Source organism: Puma concolor, chromosome B4, assembly GCF_028749965.1.
Source record: "Puma concolor isolate L17-30 chromosome B4, mPumCon1.1.hap2, whole genome shotgun sequence".
NCBI lineage: Eukaryota > Metazoa > Chordata > Mammalia > Carnivora > Felidae > Puma > Puma concolor.
In genome coordinates, this window is record NC_141673.1 from 93,651,007 (window position 1) to 93,677,583 (window position 26,577).

General features: G+C 38.1%; 1 protein-coding gene and 1 pseudogene across 2 annotated transcripts; one reads left to right on the forward strand and one right to left on the reverse strand.

Annotated features, from left to right (window-relative positions):
- Nucleotides 1-870: 870 nt before the first annotated feature.
- On the reverse strand, nucleotides 871-22,321 carry STRAP (serine/threonine kinase receptor associated protein). Of its 2 annotated transcripts, none has more exons than XM_086713999.1 (10): nucleotides 21,893-22,321; nucleotides 21,048-21,183; nucleotides 13,948-14,029; nucleotides 13,074-13,146; nucleotides 9,512-9,608; nucleotides 8,784-8,921; nucleotides 6,428-6,564; nucleotides 3,716-3,865; nucleotides 2,734-2,796; nucleotides 871-1,971 (listed from the first exon to the last, which is right to left on the reverse strand). In XM_086713999.1, the coding sequence occupies exons 1-10, from the start codon at nucleotides 22,002-22,004 to the stop codon at nucleotides 1,910-1,912; spliced, it is 1,050 nt and encodes a 349-aa protein (XP_086570125.1). In that variant the 5' UTR covers nucleotides 22,005-22,321; the 3' UTR covers nucleotides 871-1,909. The 2 variants fall into 2 exon arrangements, with proteins under 2 accessions (XP_086570125.1, XP_025786081.1); XM_025930296.2 differs by having other exon boundaries at nucleotides 2,734-2,799; nucleotides 21,893-22,319.
- On the forward strand, nucleotides 5,721-5,846 carry LOC112868054 (U2 spliceosomal RNA; annotated as a pseudogene).
- Nucleotides 22,322-26,577: the final 4,256 nt, after the last annotated feature.

The following is a 26,577-nucleotide window of genomic DNA, read 5'->3' on the forward strand; positions in this document are numbered from 1 at the left end:
TGGCTCACACTTTGTCTCTCTCAAAAATAAACATTAAAAACATTTTTTAAAATAAATTTAAAAACCTCTTTAAAAATACAGAAAAACAAAATAAAAACAAAAGTAGCTATCAAAAGCAACATTAATCTGGCAAAAGCTGACAACTAAAATGACTTACCTGAGTAACCATTATGTAAAAACATGCTAAAAGCTTAAGAACTTGACACTTTATTCAACACGGTCAACCAGAAACCTGACCAACACGAATAGCCTAGTTACAAAAGAATTATAAGGCATGGTATGACAGAACTTCACGCCTGAAATCCTTCAACTTACAAACTTAGCTCGAAACAACTTTTATAGATTCCAAGCTATATGCCACCCAATGATGTGGAAGCATGTATCTGTGTTATTGTCTTTAGATTTTTCTAACCCATAAGAAGAAATCCCCTTGACTCATAAATTTCATGATTCCAATCTGACACCTATAAATCTCAACTTATTTAAGGTAAGTCGGACTCTGACTAGAGTCTAAGCAACCCACGGTACATTGATAATATTGCTGCAGCTGAGTGGAGAAGCAGGCACGGAACAAGCGGTCACAAAACCACCATCCTGAGACCGTGGAGATTATCAGCGGCTCTCCCCGTGCCATGCCTCTCTTGGCCTTCAGAGGCTGTCATGGCCTACAGGGGTTTCCTCTGAATACCACAAATCCCCCCAAACGTATTCTCTGGTTGGTTATTTAAGGAAAGTTATCAAGGGTCATTCACAAGATGAATACGGAGAGAAAAAGCAATTGGCAGCGATGTTATTCATTGGTCTAAAGTATTTTCCAAATTACTGGTTTAACAGACTCCTCATATTTAAAAAAATAAGTACAAGTCTAAATCCAGTTGACCCATTTTATTATAAGGTTGGTAAAAAGGCTTTTTGAATGCCATCTGAACTTAAAGTAAACATTGCAGGTGTACAATTATCCCACGTTTATAAAATATTTGCTATCTGTATATACACATATAGGTACACAAATGCGCATTAACGCTCAGTAAATTTTAACAGATTTTGGGGGGATGGTGAGATTTTAAGTGATTTTCCTGCTTTCCGCCAATTTTGATTTACTATTTTTTTCTTATAACTAGCATATATCATTTAAATAAGTCATTATTCTGAATTTCTTTTAAAAAGCAAGTCAAGCATTTCCATCCAAAGCAGGAAGAAGGAAGGTAAATGCAAACCCAGCAAAAAACATGGAAATTTTAAAAATTTAGTACAAATAATTGAATTTCAAATTCAGGAAACAACATGTTTACTACAAATTCTTTAACCACATTGTCTTTTTGATATAGTTATGATGTAGAAAAGCTTTCTGGCAACTTCCATTTATAAACTCAAATCTCCCAAGAAACAAACATTGTTTTGTTTAGAGGCATTTTATTTAGACAACTAAAACAATTAGATGTTCAGAAGCAGTGTACAATGAAAGAGAAATCAAACCAGTTACTTTATCATGAATTCCCCCTTCTTTACAACTAAAGCAAAAGGAAAAAAAAAAGGCTTTCTGCTTTTAAGGGAAACGTCAGAAAAATAGGCCAATATATTTTTCTTCTCCATAATAACATAAACGGCTACAAGAAATCTAATTATAATAAGAGAAATTGGATGTTGGCTTGCACATACTCATTAAAAAGACAACAGGCCATCATACCACAAGAGCCTACTTCCACCTGCCTTCATGTGATACTCTTGCGTTTTCATGTACAGGTAACAAACACCAAGTTAGTTCCAGCACTGGAGCTAAGTCATATTCCCCATAATTTACTGCTCATGTTTGCCTTAAGCAGAGAGTAACTCCGGGAGGCTGATGCTTTTCTCTGCTTGCTTGTTTTAGTCCATAAGTTGTACATTATCTGCAGCATATGCCCAATGCTCAGGCCTTAACTTCAGGAGTTGAACTATAGATGGAATCTGAGTTCTCTGAAGCAATTTCTTCTGCAATGAAAAAAATAACAATGAAAAACACCCCACATTAGTCAACTTAATAAAGAAAATTTCTGTGTAAATTTCTGTGTTAACCACATTTCTGTGTAATAAAGGAATTAAAATTTTTTTGGTAAGTGTGCTGGTGAGGCGAGGCAAAAGAGAACAAGGGCACAAACCATTAATGACTAGACTCATGTCACTGAAAATGCAATGAAGAAAGAGTTCATGTATTTCACCCATTACACTCTTACACTGTAACTTAACTTCCCAGGGGACCCTCTGCTGGGCTACACTTTCAGTGACTCCAACTATTGAGGAAACACTGAATTAAAGTCTTATCTTTGGAAGACCTGGCCGCCTCCTTCATTTATTCAAAATCAAACAATACTTTATGATCAGTATACCTTCCAATCTGTAATTCTACATTTGGGAAGCAGCACTTGGGAAGTAGCATGTCCTGAATAAATGTTACAAAACAATTACAACTGCAACAGCTTGTATTTTTATTTTAGCAACTGCCTCGTAAGTTAGACTCCACTATAAGAGTAACCACCTCGAATCCACACTACATCTTCATGCCTACCACTATGCTATAGATACTTAAATATTTGTTTTATGAACATGTGTATAAAATTACATACATATAATAAAATTTCCATTACTTAAGTATGTTCATATTTAATAAGTGTCCTTTGTCAATCAATAAAACTCATCTAACCCTTTAATTTACATCCCCCAGGACTCAACGAAAGTTCATTCATCAGTATTTACCTAGCTCCTCTTCTGTTGTCTCTGGAAAACTGATCTTTGGCTTTGCCAGCTCACCGCTATCTTCTTCTATGGAAAGAAAAGCACTTCATGATTATGTGAATAACTTCCAATAACTTCCAATATTTAAAGAAGAGTACACATTATTCTAAGCAACGAGCTACAACATAGGAACCTCTTTCTTAATAATTAAAATTCTAGGGGCGCCTGGGTGGTGCAGTCGGTTAAGCATCCGACGTCAGCCAGGTCACGATCTCGCGGTCCGTGAGTTCGAGCCCCGCGTCAGGCTCTGGGCTGATGGCTCGGAGCCTGGAGCCTGTTTCCGATTCTGTGTCTCCCTCTCTCTCTGCCCCCCCCCCGTTCATGCTCTGTCTCTCTCTGTCCCAAAAATAAATAAAAACGTTGAAAGAAAAAAAAAGAAAAAAAAATAATAAAATTCTAAAATATTATGTGTCTCCTCAAAGTTCACTATTAAGTTCATACTACAACTATTTTGGGATCAATAACTAAGTATTTTTATTAAAAACATGTCTACCTTATTAATAAGGATCTGTGAGTAATACCATTCAGAGATTAAATACATTTACTTATAAATTCTTTATACTGCCCTCTAGCAAAATTTGAATTAGGTCCATTCCATTCACCAAATGATCAAGTGTAAAAACAAACAAAAGAACCAAAAACACAACAAAAAAATTTAACCAAACAAAATAACACAGTAGCCAATTTATAATCATGGGCTTCTCTGCTTCAACCATATTATAGAATTTAAAATCTATAGGCGACAGAAACATAGAAATAAAACTAGTGATGAAAAATGACACAAAATTATGAAGTTTAACTTGATAACTTTGTGGGCTTTTTAAAGTAAATTCTACCAACACAGGGCTTCAACTTCCAACCCCTAGATTAAGATTCACATGCTCCACCAAGTGAGCCAGCCGGGGGCCCCATAAACTTGATAACTTTGAATACAAATTCTTACCAGGAAGCACACATTTCCAAAGGCCGTATGTTTTTCCTACCACAGTCTGCCATAGTCTCAATGTTCCATCTTCAGAACCACTGGCATAAAGTTCTCCATCAGGACTAAATCTCACACAGTGAATAGGACCAAAGTGTCCTTTGTAGGATTCTGAAAAAGAGGAGAAGGGCTATTAGATAATTTAAGACTTAAATAGTGGCTAAGTATTGATACACTAAAGAAAAGACTGTCTTTTATTATTGGGAAGATGCAAAATTCTCAAGTCCAAATTCAAAGAGCTAAACCTCACTAAAAAAAACGAAGTGATTCTGGGTTGCCTGGTTGACTCAGTTGGTTAAACGTCCAACGTCAGCTCAAGTCATGATCTCATGGTTCGTAAGTCTGAGCTCTGTACTGACAGCTCGGAGCCTGGGGCCTGTTTCAGATTCTGTGTCTCCCCCTCTCTCTGCCCCTTCCCTGGTCATGCTCTGTCTCTGTCTCTCTCTCTCAAAAATAAATAAACATAATAAAAAAAAAAATGAAGGGCACCTGGGTGGCTCAGTCAGTTAAGCATCTGACTTCAGCTCAGGTCATGATCTCACGGTTTGTGAGTTCGAGCCCTGCGTCAGGCTCTGTGCTGACAGAGCAGAGCCTGGAGCCTGCTTCAGATTCTGTGTCTCCCTCTCTCTCTGACCCTTCCCCACTCCCACTCTCTCTCTCCCTCTAAAATAAATTAAAAAAAACATTTTTCAAAAATCAAAGTGATTCTTCTCACAAAGTGGTACATAATGTCTACCATTTCTCGGTAAAATTACCCGCTTCGAATTTTAGCGCACATTACGGTTTCATATTATCCCTCAAAAAAAAAAAAAGAAAAAAAAAATGAGGCTTCATGTGCCAATAAGGATGAAGGAAGGGAGTAAATTCTACAGAAAACAGGTCTAAAGTCTCAGTTCAATCCCAATTTCCACATCCTAAACTCACTGACTATTTACCAGGAAACCAATTCCTATTATGACTATGGAGAGCCACCAGATGGAGCTCTTTTATACACGTTGCCTCTTAATTTCCTACCAGACTATCGGGATTCTACTATTCAGTCTGTCACACAGAACATTAAGATACAAGCTCAATGCTGATCCTTAAATATTTTAATCTGTGGAATTTAATGAGAAAGTGTACAGATCAGTAGTGGCGCTGTTATGTTTAAATCATATCCTTATTTATGAACTTTTCTCATCTACTTTCTAAATGCTAATCATCTTATTAGTTTTCAAAGTCTTTATCAGACCAATGCTCCTGTTCTGTCTCCATCCATTCAACTCAAGAACCCTCATCTTCCCCCATCTCTGTCCAACCAGAGAATATCATGAGAGTATTATCACAAGAGAAAAGTTTTCATGAGAGTAGAAAGAACATGAGAGGTTTGTAATGAGAATAGCTGGGTCAAAGGTCCAGAGTTCACTAACTGTGACCTCAGATCTCAGGCAAATAATTTACTTCTTTTTCAAAAAGAATACATGGCCAAAACATTCTGAAACCTTGGAAACTGACATTAAATAATGAAAAAAAGAATCTTAGTTGGGGCATCTGGCTGGCTCAGTTGGTAGAGCACATGACTCACGATCTTGGGGTCATAAATTCAAGCCCCACTTTGAGTGTAGAGATTACTTTAAGAATAAAAGAATCTCTTATTTAAAAGTCATTTATACTCAAATAATAAAGAGTGAACCATAAGCAATTATATGGTCCCTTCACCAAACTTCCATTTATCCAACCCAAATCCATTAGCTTTCCCAAAGAAACAAAACATAAAGTTGTCTTTTGCTCTCGTGTATAATTCTAACAAGCTTAATATCATTGGGTGGTAAAGCAGGAGAGTTAGAAGAAATAAAGTAGCAGCTTATGGAAAAAGGGATTATAAAAACTAAACATACTAGTTCAAAAAGCAAAAACTATTTTGGGAAGGCTAAAAGTAGATACTGAGAGCAATGATTATGAAATACCTACATAAATGTAAACCTAGATCACTTCTCAGCCTTTTGCCTAAGACCAAGTGTAGTATCTGTTCTTATCAGTTTAATAAATGTAAACCTAGATAAATGATTATTAAACCTAGATAAATGTAAAGTTAGGATGTATGTCAACTTCAAATTAACTTTACATGTCCCTCCCCCTCCTTTACTAAGGACTATTATTATGAAAATGGAAGCAAAAGTCAGACTCCAAAAAAACCCCCAAATCTCCTCCAATTCAGATCCCAAAGGTATCCCTATAATAGGTCACAGCTGTTCCCGCCCCCCCCCCCCCCCCCCCCACTATTCTCTACAAAGCTTAGAGATTCTTAAGCTGGCAAAACAGAGGAGCCAGGTAGACGGGCTACATACTAGCACTATACTTCACAAAGAACAAATACCCTTACAGCTGCTTAACGGAATTTTGATATAAGACTGCCTTGTTGTATCCTCAGATAAATATACTGCACTACTATATAGAATATCAGAATACAATGAACTTAGGTTAAAAGGAAAAGGTAAAATTGAGAGTTCAGTATACTTTGTTTGTAGTTCTACAAATACTTCTACCAAAAATGGAAAAAAGTCCTTTATTTTTTCGCTTGGAAACAGCAAGCTTTAGTTAGCCATAAAATTTGCTGAGGTGTTAATTACTAAAACCTAGCATTTGACAAATGTAAACACATCATTTTAAGGGAAGAAAAAAAGGACAACTCACCTAATTCTTCCCCACTATTATAATCATACTTATAAAGTTTAAAGTCTTCACCACCTGCAACAAGAAATTCTTTTTCAGGATGAAGAGATGCAGAATTGATGGTTGCAGGAGCTTCAAAGGATTTAATTGGGTCCAAACTGGAAAATAATTTAAATAATATTTATAAACGTTGAATACTGCATAATAATACCAAAAAATAATTCAGTTTCTTTTAAACTGTTCCTAATTTCTGAAACACAAGGAATAATTACATCTTCATTTAGTCAAACATAAATAGAGATGTTAAAAAAAAAAAACAACAAACCTGTAAATAATATTAGCAAAAAAAGTTCAAAAAGATACTATGCCCAAGCGGAGCTCATACCAGAAATACAAGGCACTTTGGGCAGCGAATGCCTTCTTGGAAATGACTGTTAGCTAATTAAAACAGCATGGCTAATCTATTTGGATTTTTACACTGAACAAAATATAATTCTGTATTGTTTGATTTTTCCATGATAACCATGCATTATCTTTGTAAAGAGAAAAAGGTTTTACAGTAAGTAATTAACATAATGGATTATTTGTACATTATTCTCAATTGCTGAAAATGTATGAGCTTCTGCAACAACAAAAAACCTTCAGTGCCATAAAAATATAAAACTGCTAAAGATGGCTCAGTTTTTAATATCAAGCTTTAAAAGAATAACCAAATTTAAAACTACAGCTACATAATAAAAATCAATGCACAACAACAGCTTCACCTGAGTATCAATGAGTTTGGACATCAGCTCTTTTCCAGTCTAATTCTAAAGGTCCTGAAAGGCTCCAACATAAAACATCAAGAGCATTCCTGCTCCGAAATGCCACCACCCTATTCCCATCATCACACACTACATACAGAAATTCAAGTTAGTCATGACTGGTGCAGGATCACTGAAGAGCAACCTTCTGCCTTGAATGGTAGAACATTCAGTAGGCCAGCAAACCTCTGCCACTGAAACAGGATCCGAGGTGCTGATCTAAGCAGGGCTATGTGCTGCCTAAATCCACAAGGGACCAATGAACACAGTCATACAAATTAATGGCTCCGGGCAATTGCATTCTATTACTACCACTTCACTGTGGGTGCATGAACTCCTTTACATTCTTAACTGCTTTTCTCCGTTTTTACTACCTCCTCTTTCCTTTTGCCCTTCAGTAAAGCTCAACTGTGCAAGCGGCCCTTCTGACAAAAGGTAAAAGACTGCTGCTGGTTGGAGCATAATGTGGTATAATCTTTACAGAAATCATGTATGCAAAGAACTTTATTTACTTACTTATCAAAGTTTTTATTTCTTTATTTTGGGAAAGAGAACAAGCAGGTAGGAGCAAAGACAGAGAAAGAGAAAGAGAATCCCAAGCAGGTTTTGTGCTGTCAGTACAGAGCCCAAATATGGGGCTTGAACTCAAACCAAGAGATTAGGACCTGAGCTGAAATTGAGTTGGACACTTAACTGACTGAGCCACCCAGCCGCCCCTACAAAGAACTTTCCTACCCTTTGAACTGCTAATTCATATAAGGAAATACTCAGGTTTCTCTTACAAGGAAATATCAGAGATGTACCATAAATCACTGCAGCGTTAAAACAGGGAAACTGACACATGATTAACACCTATTATGTAATACACCTACCAAAAATATTTTCAATTTTTAATAGCTAAGAATAATTTAAAATAAAAAATCTGAATTACACTCATAGGACCCTAGTAACTAAAGAAAAATGCCCACATGAACACACACATATAATGTTATAAAAGACTAAAACAGAAAATAAAACTACCATTAACATTCTGGCATCTATAGTTGAAGAACTGTGGGTAAATTTTTTTTTCTATTTCCCAAATTTACAACAGAGGTATTAACCATATTCATGGTCACAAAAAAAAAAAGAGGTCTGTTTTTGGAAAACATCACTAGGTCTACACAAACTTCAGAGGAAAAAAAAAAAAGTTTCTCTAAAATTTTAAAGGGAAAATAAGAGAATCAAGATCACAGTGGTTTTATACAGTAATGAATGTTAATTATAGCACCAGTCTAGCAATCCTTTTAAGAAAATTCTCATTTAAAAGTTGTTAAATTTTACCAATGTCCTAAATATCTGGAAATTAATATGATTAATTCATCAATATTCCAAATTCTTAAAAAACATATTGTTAATGGTATGGAAATATTTCCTCCTATATTATGTAGTATAGGCTAAGATTTGTTTTGTAAAGAGTTAAATACCTTTCACATTTGCCTTCTAATTTTTAAGTTACCAAAAAAAAAAAAAAAAAAAAAAAAGACAGAAAAGAAAAGAAAAAAAAGAAAAATTAAGGTATTTCTTGGACATACCTTACTGCACTATGAAAAGCAATAGATCGTCCATAAGTTATTACCAAGATCTCTCCCTCAGGAATATATTCCATACTGCTAACAGACATATTAAAATTTAGAGACTTCACTTCTGTCATAGTAGCATGATCCCAAAGGCTGCAAAAAAGGAAGAGGAAAACAGTGGTATTTACTCATTTAAGAAAAGTGCGTAATTCCCAATTATACCTACAGATTAATCAATGAGAGAATAATCACAATTGTGGTACAACAACCTTCATTCCAATTCACAAATTATAGATGATACAGAGAATGTTTGGGTTCCTATGCAATGATAAATTACTTGGTATCTGGTTGGTGAGGTCAACTTTAACACTTACACATACCTCCCAAGCCATTTAGCAAAATTACACTGTTAAGACCTATAAATCTTAATTTTGCCGTTCTAGTGTCACTCTAAATAATGGTTCTTATACTCTGTATTTGTGAATATGATGACAGCTATTATATATTACTACGGGAGAAAACAATCAGCACAAAGAATTGTGTATAGAATTTCAGGACTTTCATGGACTCCCTACACCTGTCCACTGACTCAGGTTAAGAGTAGGTGCTTATAAAGATATCAGTAGTTTTAATTAAGTGTCTTGTGGATTCTGCTCTAGGTTTATAATAGTAAACAGACAGCTCCAGAAAAATGTAATCTATGCACAGCTTAAGTTTTAAATTATTAAAGAAAAATTACTTACCGGACAGTTTTATCATCAGCTGAAAGAATCTGTTTATCCTCACTGCACCATAAAGCTTTTTTAATACCAGAAGTGTGACCACTGATTTCCTTAGGTTCTTAAGATAAAACAATTTAAAATTGTTAATATTTCATTTTCTTAACTGAGCAACATTGAAACAATATGTAAAAAGAAAAGAAAAAATAAATTTTAAGTAAGACTGCCAACTTTTCAAAGCCCAACACAATGCGAAGTTACTGTTTATAAAAGAATACATTTAGTTTTTCTGCACTGGATGGAAAACTTATTCGCATAACAAAGAACCCAAGAACTATGCTGTTATTTATCCTCACTTGGGACTGAATATATCACTCCCTCCAGGCTACTTTCTGCTTTCAAAAGCATTACCATTACTGTACCACAATGAAATAAAAGAAGCTAATCCAACATCATCACTAACACTGGGACCTTCATCCAAGTCACTGTTGGTAGTAACTAACAGGAAAAAAGAGGGAAATAGAGGCTGACAGAAGAAAAGGAGAATAAAAAGCAATGTGGCATTTCCCAAGAATATTTTTTTTTAACTTTATTTATTTTGAGAGAGAGGGAGAGAGAGAATCCCAAGCAGGCTCCACACTGTCAGTGCAGAGCCTGATGCAAGAGTTTGAACTCAGGAACCATGAGATCATGACCTGAGCCACCCATGTGCCCCTCCCAAGAATATTTCTACGCTGAGAGCAAAGCACCCAAAAAATAGGAACCTGTCTCCATTGGGAGACTTTCCCTTCAAAAGATTAAAAAACAACAACAAAACAAAAACAAAAACAAAAACAAAACTACTCAGTGTTATCTTTGGACAAAAACATGCTGGAGGCAAAGCTAGTCAACACTACTTTGATTTGGGGCAAGTTACTTAATCTGTCGAAGTAAAGGTTACTTAACCCTTTCATTTCTTCATCTGTATGATGGGATAACGACAGTTACTATACCTCATAATTTGAGTATAAGGACCAAATGAGAATATTCATCTGAAGCTTCTAACCCGGTGTCTGACATACAGTAAAACTTCAGTTAATTGCTGTTATTTCTATTGCCAGTACAGTGCAAGAACCACTTTCAAAAATCAGCTTTGAGAAAGGTAAAAGATGAAAAATATCCACCAAAGGCCTGAACTACCTCGCAGAGTCAGATAGACATGCTGATTATAAGAGGTCCAAGTACTTTGCTATGTTTTGGCTTCAAGTTATCAAAGAGAATGAAGAGAAATACTTCCAGATGCTAATGAAGAATCACCTATAAATGTAGTCTGTTTGGTCACCTTAAAAATGCTTTTAGGAAAGAGAGTATCTTGAGAATAATTACTTAATATCCAATGTAGCTTTGACTTTCACACAAACTTCGGAAGTTCACAGATTTATGAATAAATAATAAATACCCATGATACAAAATTTAAGATACCAACTTATATAAAACAAAATCTTGTTCATCATAATTTCATAGCTTTTGAAATATATTTAATGTGGCTAGAAAAGCATTAAACTACTACAAAATAGACTACTACAAAATGAGTATCTGTACCAGAAAAGAAAAGGTATCTTTTACAACTTCTATGCAATAGAGAATTCATTAGGGAAATGATAAATTTTACCACCAAAAACTTTACAATGTGTATACCATAAACCTATTTATTTGAGAGACAGAGAGAGAGGAAAAGAGAGAGAGCATGCATGCATGAGCAGGGGAGAGGGGTAGAGGGAGAGAATCTCAAATAGGCTCCACACTCAGCATGGAGCCTGATGCAGGGCTTGATTCCACAACCCTGGGATCATGACCTGAGCCAAAATCTCAACTAACTGAGCCACCCAGACACCCCTATACCATAAACCTTAACTAATAAAATTTAAGGGGCACCTGGGTGCCTTAGTCTGTTAAGTTTCCTACTTTGATTCAGATCATGATTTCATGGTTTGCTGAGTTCCAGCCCCACAATGGGCTCTACTACACTGAAAGTGCAGAACCTACCTGGAATTCTCTCTCTCTCTCTCTCTCTCTCAAAATAAATTAACTTTTTTAAAATATGTAAAAGCAAGCAACAAATTAGAATACAATAAAGAACCTTAAAACCAATAAAAAAAGATGAACACCACAACAGATAAATTGGCAAAAAGTATGAACAGGCTATTCACCAACAAATACATTAAAATGGCACTCAATAGTTATTTAATCTCATGAATAATTTTTTTAAAGTTTACATTAATACCACAGAAACATTTTTCTTCTATTGAATTGAGAAAGATACAGTTAGTTATCAGCGTTTGCTAGAACAGGTTAACTATAGATATATTTTTTACACTTCTGTAGAACACACTTTAGTAATTCCTACCAACAGTTTCCAAGTATACCTCCTTTTTGTCCCAATAATTCTATTTCTATGTAGTTATTCTACAGAAATAATTGCGGAAATATTTGCAATTAAAAGGATGTTAAGCATAACGCTACTTATAAAAAGATTTTTTTAATGTTTTTATCTCATTTTTGAGAGCAAGAAACAGAGCACGAGCAGGGAAGGGGCAGAGAGAGAGGGAGACACAGAATCTGAAGCAGGCTCCAGGCTCCAAGCTTTCGGCACAGAGCCCGACGCAGGGCTCAAACTCACAGACGGTGAGATCATGACCTGAGCCAAAGTTGGATGCCCAGCCAACTGAACGGCCCAGGCACCCCAAGCATAACACTACTTATGATATTTAAAATCTGTAAGTAGCCCAAACAGGTCACATAGTAAGAGATTTTTTAATCCACTTATCCATAGGATGAAAATGATACAGTCATTAAAAACAGTGGATAGAATATTTCAAAACATGAAAAAATTGTGAATTGCAATTTTTAAAATTTTTTTAAATTCAAAAAAAAAATTTAAAAATCCTATTAATACATTCACATGGTTCAAAAATCTGAATATATGTACACACTAAGAACTCGCACCCTTCTTACCTTCTACAGATAACCACTCATTCTTACCAAAAAGTAGTAACAATGCTATGCATCTTTTTAAACTTAATATGATAAAAATTTAGCAAAATAAGATTTTAGGTTGTAAGAAAAAGGTACAAGTACAATGTAGCAAATAAATGGACATTATAAAAAAGAGATTTGCATAGAAAAAAAAACCTGGAAGAATATGAACCAGAAACTAAAGATATTAACAATGATTAATACTGGATTATGAATTATGTTTTCATTTTTTTCTTTGTGACTATCTTTAACTTCCAAATTTGAGCACTGAACATGACTCTTTTTTTTTTTTCAACGTTTATTTATTTTTGGGACAGAGAGAGACACAGCATGAATGGGGGAGGGGCAGAGAGAGAGGGAGGCACAGAATCGGAAACAGGCTCCAGGCTCTGAGCCATCAGCCCAGAGCCCGACGCGGGACTCGAACTCACGGACCGCGAGATCGTGACCTGGCTGAAGTCGGATGCTTAACCGACTGCGCCACCCAGGCGCCCCTGAACATGACTCTTTTTAATCAAGAAGACTTATTTAAATTAAAACAAAATATAACACAGGTATAAATTATGCTTACCTGCTTCAGGTTTGTTCAAATCATATATGCGTAACAGTTTATCCTGTCCCCCGGTTAATAAGTAATTACTATCCTGAAAACACACACAAGGAAAATGTTAACAGATTAGCCATTTTAACAGCTATATCTTTCTGAAACTTCTTCAACACCAACTAAAATCTAAATAAAGTTCACCGACATCAGGGGCGCCTGGGTGGCTCAGTTGGTTGAACATTTGACTTCAGCTCAGGTCACAATCTCAGGGTTCATAAAATTGAGCCCCACATCGGGTTCCGTGCTGACAGCTCAGAGCCTGGAGCGTGCTTTGGATCCTGTGTCTCCCTCTCCTCTGCCCCTCCCCTGCTCACGCTCTCTCTCAAAAATAAATAACCTTGAAATAAATAAAGTTCGCAGGCATCATAAAGAGACGTAAAACGTACCAATTCTGAGAAGATACTGTAGAACATTTATCCTTTTCGTAATTGCCTAAATTTCGTAAAACCCTTTAAGTTTCTCCAGTTCAAATGTATTATACCACCTACCACATGAATCTTCTCCATCTGCCTTGATCCTGCTCCCTCCCCACTAAGAAACACTTCTTTGGTGATCTCAACTTTATCCTCTCCCTTCTGAAAGTAGTTAGGAAACATTATTGGCACATTTTAGATATTTGTTGCTACCGACGGAGAACTCAGCCAAGAGTTCCAGGGTATCTCAGGATTAACCAAATAAATAAATAAATCTCTATAGTGTAATATGCAATTATATTATCAAATATAAGGCAATATACACCTAATATCGCCCCAAATATACAAACCAATCAAGTATACAACCGTCACTACATCCTATAGTAACAGCAATTTCACTCCCTAAAATAAATTCTATTTTCTGATACCTGCGTAAAATCCACAGTCTTGACAATGTGTTTATGAGCCAGCGTCATCAATTCATCTCCTGAGACAGCATCCCACACTTTGCTAAAAGTAAAAAGAGTAAAATTAGAAGAGAAATATAATGGTAATTTTGATGATTACCAAGTAAGTTAGATACATGAAATGTTATATAAATGTATTACGTATCTCTCATTATCTTTAGTATCCCTCAGTTAAGAGTTCATTTGATTACATATTTTAAATGATTCTAAAGAAAAATATACCTGTAGAAGCCATGTAGCGAATCTAATTTTGACAATGAAAAAGATCTACAAATTTAAGTAAATGATATCCATGAACCAACCCATCCTTACCTTTAGCCTACAGCCATAATATCCTTTTAGCAAGACTACAAAACATTTTAACCAATTTTAAGTTTCATCTTTCCAATTTGTTTCTCTAGTCACTAGTCTCACTTACGTGCAAAACAAACAAGTGAAAAACAAAAAATCCTAGAAAAAATTTGCAGAAGAATGAAAAGGCCACATAAAATTTTATATCAAGACAGTAGAGAAGAAAATATTCTCTCTTCCTCAAAGTTGACTCTTAAATTCTCAAATTCTAGTCCAATTAACTTCCCCCAAAGTATCAGCCTTTGATTATATAATGCTAAAACAGGATTTTTAATCTCTCAACTGCCTGTTTCCCTGACCCACTCCAACCCAAAATATATGTGTGGTTGTGTGTCTATACAAATATATATGTATGTATGCACACTATAAGAGGTTCCACGGGGCGCCTGGGTGGCTCAGTTGGTTAAGCGTCCAACTTCAGCTCAGGTCACGATCTCGCAGTCCATGGGTTCAAGCCCCGTGTCGGGCTCTGGGCTGATGGCTCAGAGCCTGGAGCCTGCTTCCAATTCTGTGTCTCCCTCTCTCTCTGCCCCTCCCCCGTTCATGCTCTGTCTCTCTCTGTCTCAAAAATAAATAAATGTTAAAAAAAAAAATGAAAAAAAAAGAAGTCCCCCAAATAAAAAAGCTTAGAGAAGAAAAAAACTCATTTTCTATCAGAAGTGATTATTGAAAGATAAACAAGAAAACCTTGCTTACTGGGAAAAGAACTGTTAAGAGTGAACAAACTATGCTCCATAAAGATTTTCATTTTAATGTAACTGACATTTATTTTTAAAAATAAAGGGAACCGTATACAGTGGGGGGCAGAGTGGAGGGTGTGGGGGAAGCACGACCAAAGAGGCAGCATCCAGGGTGCCAACATATCTATAGTCTTTTCCATCCTATTTAGAAACACTACTAAAATTGAAGATGACACCTTCTGACAGTGTGTTCTAATAATCACTTCTACTAACTTTGGCATATTTCCATTATTCACAGTAACAATCCTAAAAAGGGTTTATAGCCCTAAAAATAATCTAGAATAACCTAAATGTTTTCTAATGTATTTTTCAATCACCAGACATGAAACTGATATTAACTAGCTGGCTGAGGGGCTCAAATGAAGGCAGTGAAGGATCATTAAAACAATACCTTTTCATCAGCTAATCATGCAGCATTTACTTTCTGCACAACTCATGAAGTACCTGTCATCTCCCTCAACTACGGATTCACCTTACATCCCCTGTTTCGTGCATATAATAATGTTATCTATTCAATACTTTTCTTACCCTTGGAACAGACTTAGCATAAGTCTCAAAAGAGGGGTTGCTTAAAGTTTAACAACAAAAAACATTAAGTTATTTTAGGTGGAAAAAACTGCCCAGCTATCTTAACATGACCAAGTCATCAAAAAGGAGATAATTCCACCTTCAATGTATTGGCAACCTTATTCAGAGAAAAATCCATCTTTCTATTGTCTTTTACAAGCGAGAAAACTGACCATACACTGTTTACCTATGGATTTCTGGGCCTAACTCCAGATCCATTTAATCACCCTCTGGAACAGAGCACAGTAACCTTCTCCACTTTAGGCACCCTCTCCAAATGATTTTAAGAGGAAAGTGGAGATGCTAAGAAGAGGATCACGGGAAGTAAAGCTTATATTAGCTTCATGAATTAAAAGATATAAAGAGGATGGAGTTTCAGGAAATAGTGTACTTATCACCTGACTCAATTGCCCGAATTATCTCAAGATAGCATTCCAAACTGACCCACAGACCAGCTCTGCTGAATACATTTTTTCCACAAGAACAAAATACACCTCTAGATACACATGACATTAATGAATTTTATGAGAAACATTGGAAGGGTGAGTGCTTCCCAAAAATTATTTATACCAACTATGATTAATCAGGTAAGTGGGGGAAGCTATTCTTTAGCTGGATCAGGTTCCGTAACAGCAAGTCTCATGCAAATCATTAAAAGAGATTATACACAAAGCTCCTACTCCTCCAAGACAGACACTGAACAAGTAAGGGGTAAGACTCAACTACTATTTATTGAAGCATCTACTAGGCAACAGGCACTGTGCTAAACTCCAAGGATGTAAATGGAGAAACATCTCTCTAATCCTCCCAAAAACCATGTGGTCTTACACCCATCTTACAGATACGAAAGCCAAAGTTTTAAGAAGCAACCCATGATCAAACTGGAAATACACAGCATGGCTAGCACATGAACTCAGCCCTCACCAAAGCGAATGCTTATATCTTTCCCACTCTATCATGACACCTAAAAGCCTTAAGGGGGGGGGGGGGGGGACACAAAACCAAAAGCATTTAATATTTAAATCTATTCAACCCTTTTGCACAAAACCAAATAATTTCATGGCTTTAGCCAAAGAAGTTCCAAAATTGTACATATGATTTTGGTCTAGTGGGAACGGTAGCTATCACTGCTACCTTACACATGCAACACTTACATACTCATTCAATTTTAGGCAATGTTCTAAATATTAGAAACATTTTAACTCATTTAATATTCACAACTGACATAGGAGACAAGCCTTATTACTATTCTCATCTTTATAGATGACGATACTGAGAAAAAAGAGGTTAAATAAATTCCCAAGGTCACAGAACTACTAAATGCCGGAAGCAGGATTCAATTACAGAATCCGGTTCATACTTTTCATGCTACTTGTAAACACAGACATTGAGACTTGAAATGTTAAGCACAAAAACAACACTGAATACCTATCCACAGACACATCCTCAAATGTGTGATTTGGGTTATTAATGCTCTATAAGTGACCTAAATAAAGATAATTGTTCCTCTGGCAGCAAGATAAAATCCTGACTACTCTTTCCAAGACTAAGTATTTAGGGTGCCATATTTTTTCACGCCTTTTTCGCTCTCCATTTCAGAGGCGTTATCGCATGAACAGTAATTTCTATCTAGCTCTTTATCTTCCCAAGGACTGGTATTATAATTTGGTCAAATGCACAAACGAAGGCTCTTCACAGATTTTACAAAGACAGGCATCTTCCCGACAACTTTTTGCACAAGTCTTTTTTTTAAATTTTTTTTTTTTCAACGTTTATTTATTTTTGGGACAGAGAGAGACAGAGCATGAACGGGGGAGGGGCAGAGAGAGAGGGAGACACAGAATCGGAAACAGGCTCCAGGCTCTGAGCCATCAGCCCAGAGCCCGACGTGGGGCTCGAACTCACGGACCGCGAGATCGTGACCTGGCTGAAGTCGGACGCTTAACCGACTGCGCCACCCAGGCGCCCCAACTTTTTGCACAAGTCTTAAAGATCAGAGCAAGCCCATCAAGCAGGAGGTGACAAAACATTTTGCTCACTAATTAACACTGACAGGACCCAGAACTGAGGTTAACAAAAATGTATCCTTTCAGAATTGCAATTCAAAAGCTTGTTTAATGCTAATGTTTGCAGTGTCTAACATCTTGTTCCACTTAAAACTTCATTGTATTTTTTTAATTTGAGAGAGAGAGACTGTGCAAGCTTGAGTGAGAGGGGGAGGGGCAGGAGGGTGCGAGGGAGGGAGGGTAGGAGAGTGAGAGAGAGGGAGAGAAGTAGAGAGAGAGAAGGGGGGGAGAGAGAGAGAGAGAGAGAGAGAGAGAGAGAGAGAGGATCTCAAGTAGGCTCCATGCTCCCACAACCCTAAGATCATGACCTTAGCTGAAACCAAGAGCAGACGCCCAACCGACTAAGCCAGCCAGGAGCCTCAAAACTTAATTATGTTTAAAATACCACTTTATTAACTATTCACTTATTACAGCAGACTGGGAGCTAGTTTCAACAATGACATTTTTTTTTTAATTTTTTTTTTTCAACGTTTATTTATTTTTGGGACAGAGAGAGACAGAGCATGAACGGGGGAGGGGCAGAGAGAGAGGGAGACACAGAATCGGAAACAGGCTCCAGGCTCTGAGCCATCAGCCCAGAGCCCGACGCGGGGCTCGAACTCCCGGACCGCGAGATCGTGACCTGGCTGAAGTCGGATGCTTAACCGACTGCGCCACCCAGGCGCCCCAACAATGACATTTTTAATATCCACATCCCAAATGTCTGAAGTCTACTAGAGTTGAAAACCTCAGTTTCTACCTCTGTTATAAAATCAATGACTTTCATTCCCAATGACAATGTTCCTACTAGACTGAGCAAAAAACTCTGGAGGAGTTGAAGCGGAAAAAAAAAAGCTAACCTCTTGGCAATCAGACACAAGTATTACAGAAGCAAAACCAAGATCTGTGATTAACCCATTCTTTACCGTCTACTTTAGAAAACTTCCTCAAGTTATTTATGCAACAAATACTAAGTACTGAACAAGCCAGGGGATATAAAAAATATAAGACATGACCCCTGACTTTAAGAAGCAACAACACATAAATTATGTGCTATAAAAGTGCCAGAAGTTTTTTTTTTATTTTTTTTTTAAATTTTTTTTTTCAACATTTATTTATTTTTGGGACAGAGAGAGACAGAGCATGAACGGGGGAGGAGCAGAGAGAGAGGGAGACACAGAATCGGAAACAGGCTCCAGGCTCTGAGCCATCAGCCCAGAGCCCGACGCGGGGCTCGAACTCACGGACCGCGAGATCGTGACCTGGCTGAAGTCGGACGCTTAACCGACTGCGCCACCCAGGCGCCCAAAAGTGCCAGAAGTTTTAATACTGGGAACAGTGTGAGCCCAAGAAGGAATGAATGGGCACTTTCACCTGATTGCACTCCAGAAGTCTTCTGAGAATCACTTTTACCAAATTAAATAAAAAAAGGTGAATGGGAAGGACATGTTACAAGTATGCATGCTCACATCTACAGTAACATTTGACCTGAAGCTGTTGACATTACAGGATTTATATAAAATCAACAGCACCTTATTTTATCAGGATTACACACAATCACAAGGCACAGCACAAAGCCTTGTAACAGTTACGCATAAAGACGTAATAGAAATCTATTCATTGAAGTACAGACAAAAGTTCAGGCTGACATTTATAACTTTTGTTACTGCTCTCACCATCTCAAATTTAATCCCGGATAAGCACTATTATCTCCCTCACCTTGTTTTAAAAACTAATTTATTTAATTTTACATACAGTAGAATTCATTCTGTGGCATAGAAATCTACACGTTTCAACAAAGGCATAGTCACATAGTCACATATCTACTACTACAATGTCTTTATTTTTTATAAATACTCCCAACATAGAATTATGAGAGAGGAAGGAAGGAAGGAAGGACGGAAGGAAGGAAGGAAGGAAGGAGGCTACTTTTACTCTCCAGAGTTGAGTGTAACAAAGTCTACTACCATACAATTGCTCTTGACATTGCCTTCATCAGTTTACACATTTAAGTGTCTGTTAAGTCATAAACACAATCAGAAACTAGAATACCAAGACTATATAAAAAAATGAAAGTGCCCAGAAGGGGAAAGTGGGTCTTTACAAGTCACTCAAACATATGCAAAGGCCAAAACCAAAATAGGTAAGATGTATTTTGGCGACAGTAAGTTTAGTGTAACTAGACCACAAGGCATATGGTATGCAGTGCCAGAGAGGTAGATAAACCAAGATGAGGCCAAAGTGTAAGCTGGCAGTAACTGAAATTTAACCTTTAGGCCAGTGGTTCTAAGGCTGGACATCAGAACCACTTAGTAGAACTTTAAGGAAAAAAAAACAAAAAACTGATGTTGGGGGATGTGGGGGCCCCATCTCCAGATCAATTAAATCAGAATTTCCCAGACACATACATCTGAATAATTTAAAGTTCCCTTGGGTACATGCAAGGTCACAAACCACCGAAACTGCAGAGGGAAGAAGGAAGATCATTAGAGAAGTGACATGATGAAATCTGTTTTTAGGAATATTATGGAAGATAAAAAGAAAGGAAAGTTACTAGTGGTAGGGGCATAAAAACATCATAGCCAGGAGATATGCTGCTATAGAATCAACAATGATGAGGAGCGCCTGGGTGGCTCAGTCGGTTAAGCAGCCAACTTCAGCTCAGGTCATGATCTCCCGGTCCGTGAGTTTGAGCCCCGCGTGGGGCTCTATGCTGACAGCTCAGAGCCTGGAGCCTGTTTCAGATTCTGTGTCTCCCTCTCTCTGACCCTCCCCCATTCATGCTCTGTCTCTCTCTGTCTCAAAAATAAATAAACGTTAAAAAAAAAATTAAAAAAAAAAAAAAAACGATGATAATGTGGATGTAAGGAAGAAATCAAGAATGATTTAAATTTCAACCTTAAAAAACTTAGAAAATAAAAAGCAATGGAGTTTGGAAGTTTTAAATATGTGTAAAGCCAGTTAACAAAAACAGAGAATGAGATGGGGCTAAAAATCCAGGCCATCAGCACTAGGAAGCCACAGAAGTGTGCAATATCACTCAGAAAGCACATGCAGTGCAGCATTTGTAAGCACGAGCCCCCAAGACTCGTTATCTAAAGTGCTTGTTAACAATGCAGGTTCCTGGGTCCTAATCCAGACATAGACAATAAGTCATTTAAAGTCTCTGAAAATTGGTGAGAACCACTGAAGAGAAAGAAGCAGAAAGGACTAGAGGTTTAGTGAGATCAAACATCATGTGCTCTATCTGATAGGCACTGAGTCAGAGTTTTATGAATAACTGAGGTTGAAGTTTTGAGTACTTCCATTAACACAATCCACGGAGATCTCCAAAACTGGTTGTTTCGGCTATACTTACGCAGTGAAATCCGCAGCTGCTGTAGCTGCTTTGGTGGCATCCTTATTCAATGTGGCACCCCAAACAGCACCCTTATGACCCAAAAATGTTCCAATCCAGTCTCCTGTATCTCCCTGACGTAGCATAGGCTTCCCGTCTAAAACACATTTAAAAAAGCATGTTATTTCGAAGTTCAGGTTACTTAAAATCTAAGACTCGAACATAAAGTGATTGTGTTCAATAACAAAGTGGAACACTGCTTTTATTGTTTAACTATTCTCATTCACTGAGGTCACTATGAAACGTCCAGAACTAAATTAACTGAAGAGCTGAGCCAGACATGCTCACTGAAGCGTCTGTAATTCGGTAGGAAGAATACTGATCTATGTCAAAATAATGCAGATTTCAGTCTTATTTTGGAGAAACGTCTTAACCTAAATCTCAGTTTCCAATTGAAGAACGGGACTAATACCACAAAGGAATGTCCAATGAAATAATAACAGGAATGACAAGTCTCTGTAAAATAACGAAAGGTATTACTTAGCCTGGCCTAGTTTCTTCATGCCCCAAATCCTTGAAAGATTATTTACAGTATTTGACGGCCGGGGCGCCTACGCAAGCGTACAGTCCGGATGCTCCAGAAATAGCAATAAAAGTAAAATGAGAGGCCTAGACGGGGGGAGGGCAATACTTGGCCTCACCAGAGGATCAGAAAAGCCTCTCTTGGCTCCAACTACGAATCCCTATTTTCCCCATCAGACCATGTTGGCCTCAATCTCAAAGGCTGAAATCACCCTTCGGCACTGGGGAATACCTTTGGAGCCAGTCCTAGCCGTCAGGGATCTGGATCCAGGGGCCCTGCTCACCTTTGCAAGCGCTGATTAAGAAATAGCCATAGGGCGTGATGCCACTGAAGGCCAAATCAACCACAGGCCGCGTGTGGCCCGAGCAGGTGAGCGGAGTCTGCCTCATTGCCATGGCGGCGGCGAACCGAGCGATCCGGCTGCGGAGCCGAGGGTCGTCTGCTCTTTTCTTTCCTCTGCCGCAGAGCCTCTGGCTCAAGGCCCCCGCCCTGACACTGGGGACTGGGGATGGGCCGAGAAACAGGAAAAAGAGGCCAATCGGGTAGCAGCGAGGTCAGGAAAGGGTTTGGGGATGGGCCAGGGTGTCTGCGACGGGCGACCGACAGCGGCCAGGGAGGGAAAGGGAGGGAGGGAGGAAAGTAGGGGAGGGGGAAAACCGGAGAACCCGCGGCCAAGACCCGCACGGTCCACACCGGTACCGGCAGGAAGTGACGATACCAATGACGTCAAGCGTCCGTCGGAAGTGACGATCTAGCAAGGAGGCAAGTTTGCCCGGTGAAGAGCTAATAGAACAGCAGTGCGCAGGCGCTAGATCTGCACACGTTGGCCACATGACCCTGGTCCCGCACCGGCCACGTACGGCGCCTAGAGAAGCTCTAGACTTTGCCTTGGCGTCTCCAGTTCCCAGCTTTGACCAGCCGAAACCGGTCTCGTCTCTGGGCGGAGTTTGCTGAGTGCGAAAGCTGTGACTGCCCTTCTCGGAGCCTGGACCTGGCGGCCCTTGTGGATTATGCGCCAAGCAATCCAACTGGCTGGACCGTGCTTGTTATCTGAACAGAAAAACAGAGTTGTTCCCAGCAGCGCCCCAAACCAGCAAACTTCGTCTAGGAATTTTTTTTTTTTTTTTTTTCAGTTCTTACTAAACAACTACATAGGCAGCTCCTCTGGGATTGTCTACAAGTAAGGCCCTTAAGAAACGTGGTTTCTCCAGGCACTCATAAAAATTCCAGTAGTGTTAGCGATTTAGATATGAGTGTTATGTGGTTTTAAATACAATTAAATTTATATTACTTTCTCTTTTGAGGACGTTGAGGGACACTAGTGCAATGGTCCCCAAACTTTGATGAAATACTCAAGTCAGTAAAATTTGAATCTGCACTCCCATTAGGGAGATGATGTGCGTATTACATACATGTACATTACAATTAGGCAAAAACGTAAATACCAGAAGAATCTAAAAACTATAAATAGAAACTCGGGTATTATTTTCCTACAGGCAGCCCACTTCGGGCAGGGGTATTGCTGCTCTGTAAAACAATCAGAACTGTTGATACAAAACTTTTGTAAGCAGGAAACGTCCTTCCTGGAGCAAGTTCCTTTCCTTTTAATATAGACTGTAAAGGGAAGACAGATTTTTGTGGCTCTTTCAGTACTTTATCCCCAAGACCATAATATTTTAGCACATACCAATAAATCAGCACAAATGACTGAATGTTTCCTTCTCCATTTTTTTGTTTTTTGTTTTTTTTGGTAATAAGCGTGTATCGCTTATTCAAGATTCAAGTCTTTTTTTTTTTAATTTTTTTTTTCAACGTTTATTTATTTTTGGGACAGAGAGAGACAGAGCATGAACGGGGGAGGGGCAGAGAGAGAGGGAGACACAGAATCGGAAACAGGCTCCAGGCTCTGAGCCATCAGCCCAGAGCCCGACGCGGGGCTCGAACTCTCGGACCGCGAGATCGTGACCTGGCTGAAGTCGGACGCTTAATCGACTGCGCCACCCAGGCGCCCCAAGATTCAAGTCTTGAATGGAGACTTGAAGTACTTTCCCGTTCTATTTTCTTAGCATTTTGTTCACTCATTTACAGTACAGACTTACTCTATATGTTTTTCATTCAACACACACAGACTTCACACACTTAAATTATGAGCTTCTTTTAATGGCAATGGTTATGGCTTTGTCATCTTTGTACTCTAGTACTGGAAGAGTGAATGGCATTTGGTGGATGCTCAACAAATGATTGTTTACTGATTAAATAACTATTACTGATGGCGGTAAATGAAAGACACAACTCAAAGCAACTAGTCAGTAAAATATTAGTATATATCCACTAGTTGCTCATCGAGTGTAGATAAGTATATAACTGATAACTACCTGTCTCTAAAGAATGTATACAACTTTATATAATGACAGAAGGTACTACCCTTATGGTGGTGAGCATTGCATAATGTATAGAATTGTCATATCACTATGTTGTATACCTGAAGCTAATATAACATTGTATGTCAGCCATACTTCAATTTTAAAAAAAGGAAACGGAAAAATGTGTTTTTAAAAAGTGCACTTCCTGCTCATTTGGATTCTAATTTTTGAAAGTAATATGTATCTGGATCAATGGTGTAGACTTCAAAAGCAGTTTAATATTAGAAGACAGATTAATGCAGTTAATATAATGTCACTCCAACACAGCATTCTATTAGATGTTTAGATAACCCAAATAGGCATGTGTTACAAACAAAGTTACAAATCTGCGATTATTTAAAGATTATTCATGGAGATTAACATATAAAGAAATATGTTTTAAAGATCTAACAAATTATTGGAAGTAATGAATGTTTAGCAAGGTTGCTAGATTAAAAAAAAAGTATCAGAAAACTAATTGCATTTCTATAACTAGCAACAAACAGAAAATGTAATTTTTAATGTTTATTTATTTTTGAGACAGAGACAGCATGATGGGGGAGGGTCAGAGAGAGGGAGACACAGAATCTGAAACAGGCTCCAGGCTCTGAGCTGTTAGCACAGAGCCTGACGCGGGGCTCGAACTCACGAACCGTGAGATCATGACCTGAGCCGAAGTCGGACGCTTAACCGACTGAGCCACCCAGGCGCCCCAAAAATGTAATTTTTAAATGTGCCATATAAAATAGCTTCGAGACATAAAAAGTACTTGGGAATAAATCTGACCAAGTATGTTTCCCAGCAGGAAATTCCTGGCACACTGAAATGTAGAAATGGAGAAAAAGCTGGCACACTGACATATAGAAAATGTAGAGTTTAATGAATGGAGCATTTACTAAGATGTAGTCAGGATCAAAAGTAACCGATAAGGAATGCTGAAGAGGCTCAGGGAAAAGATGGGGTACTAACCATAGATGCGAATGGGTGACTGAAAAGGAGCAGTTATCTTAACCTGAATTCCCAGAGCTGTGTCGATAGGAGAAGGCTACTGGGAGAGAGCTGCAAAACTCAGGAGAGGAACACAGCTGTAGCCACCCATCACGAGCCCCAGTAGTGGAAAAGAAGTAAGGGAATGAATACTCAGATCTCCTGCCCAGGCTTCTCACTGGCTAAACCTATCCAGAGGTCAGGAGGCAAGGAGTGCCTAAATGTCACTTGATAGAAGCCATAAATGTCATCCCTCTTAAGACATGAACCATAGTGCAGAAGGAAGGAGTAAGGATCTGATTAAGTAAATTGAGAATATTCAACATAATTTTTTTTCAAATGTTTATTTATTGTTGAGAGAAGGGGGTAGAGAGCAAGCAGGGGAGGAGCAGAGAGGCAGAGAAAGACAGAATCCCAAGCAGGCTCCATGCCATCAGCACCCCTCAATTTAATATTTAAGACCTCTACGGAGAATGATAAATTTCATTGAAAGGCATTAAAGAATATAAAAATAAATTGATGGATATATTGTGTTTATAGATTGGAAGATTCAGTATTGGAAAAATGTCAGTGGTCGCCTGTTACAAGCTCAATTGTGCTCCCCCTCCCCCCCACCGATTCATACATTCGAGTCTAACCACCAGAATGTGACTATATTTGGAGAATTGGAGAAAGAGCCTTTGAAGGGGTAATGAAGGTTAAATGAGATCATATGGGTGAACTCTAGTCCAACATAACTGGTGACTTTAACAGGAGAGAACACAAACAAAGGGATGACTACATGACAGAGTGAGCAGGCAGCCACCTGCAAGCCAAGGAAAGAGGCCCAGAAGAAACCAAACCTGTACCACCTTGATCTTAGACTTCTGGCCTCCAGAACTGTGAAAAAAAATAAATTTCTGTTGTTAAAGCCACCCAATCTGTGATCTTTTGTCATGGCAACCCTAGCAAACTAATACATTTCCAAATTGATCTACAGATTCAATACTATTCCAAGTTAAAGCCCCAATTGTTTAAAATGAAACTTCAGGGGCACCTGGGTGGCTCAGTCTGTTAAACATCGGACTTTTGATTTCAGATCAGGATCTCACTGTTCACGAGATCAAGCCCCACATTGGGGTCTACACTGATAGTGCAGAGCCTGCTTGGGATTCTCTCTCTGCCTCTCCCTCTGCTCCTCCCCCTGTCCTGCTCTTTCATTCTCTCAAAATAAACATTTAAAAAATAAAATGGAGCTTTACATACTAATGTTAAATATAGAACAGCAAAAGACCATGACTAGCCATCATACTCTAAAAGAAAAAAAACAAGGGAGAAGACTTCTCTAACTGGGTACCATGAATATCATTTTCAAGTGTAATAAACACTGTGGCAATGGCATGGTATAAAAATAGCAAAAAGGAACAAAATAATAGTCCTCATAGAGAAAAATCCAATGACACAGCTACACTATGGATTGGGGGGGAAAGAATAATTTCGATAAAGTTCCTGAAGGAGATTGGAAGCAGATTAGTTCCCTAGTTCAGCTTCCAGATGAGGATACAGCTGGCCCACATCTTGATTTCGGCCTTTAAAATAG

Coding starts and splice junctions, on each gene's coding strand:
- STRAP (XM_025930296.2), bottom strand. CDS start 22,004: ATGGCAATGAGGCAGACTCCGCTCACCTGCTCGGGCCACACGCGGCCT. Junction 14,030..21,047: donor GCAGCTGCGGATTTCACTGC/GTAAGTATAGCC, acceptor TTTTACTTTTAG/CAAAGTGTGGGATGCTGTCT. Junction 6,565..8,783: donor GCTTTTCATAGTGCAGTAAG/GTATGTCCAAGA, acceptor ATTATTTTCCAG/TTTGGACCCAATTAAATCCT.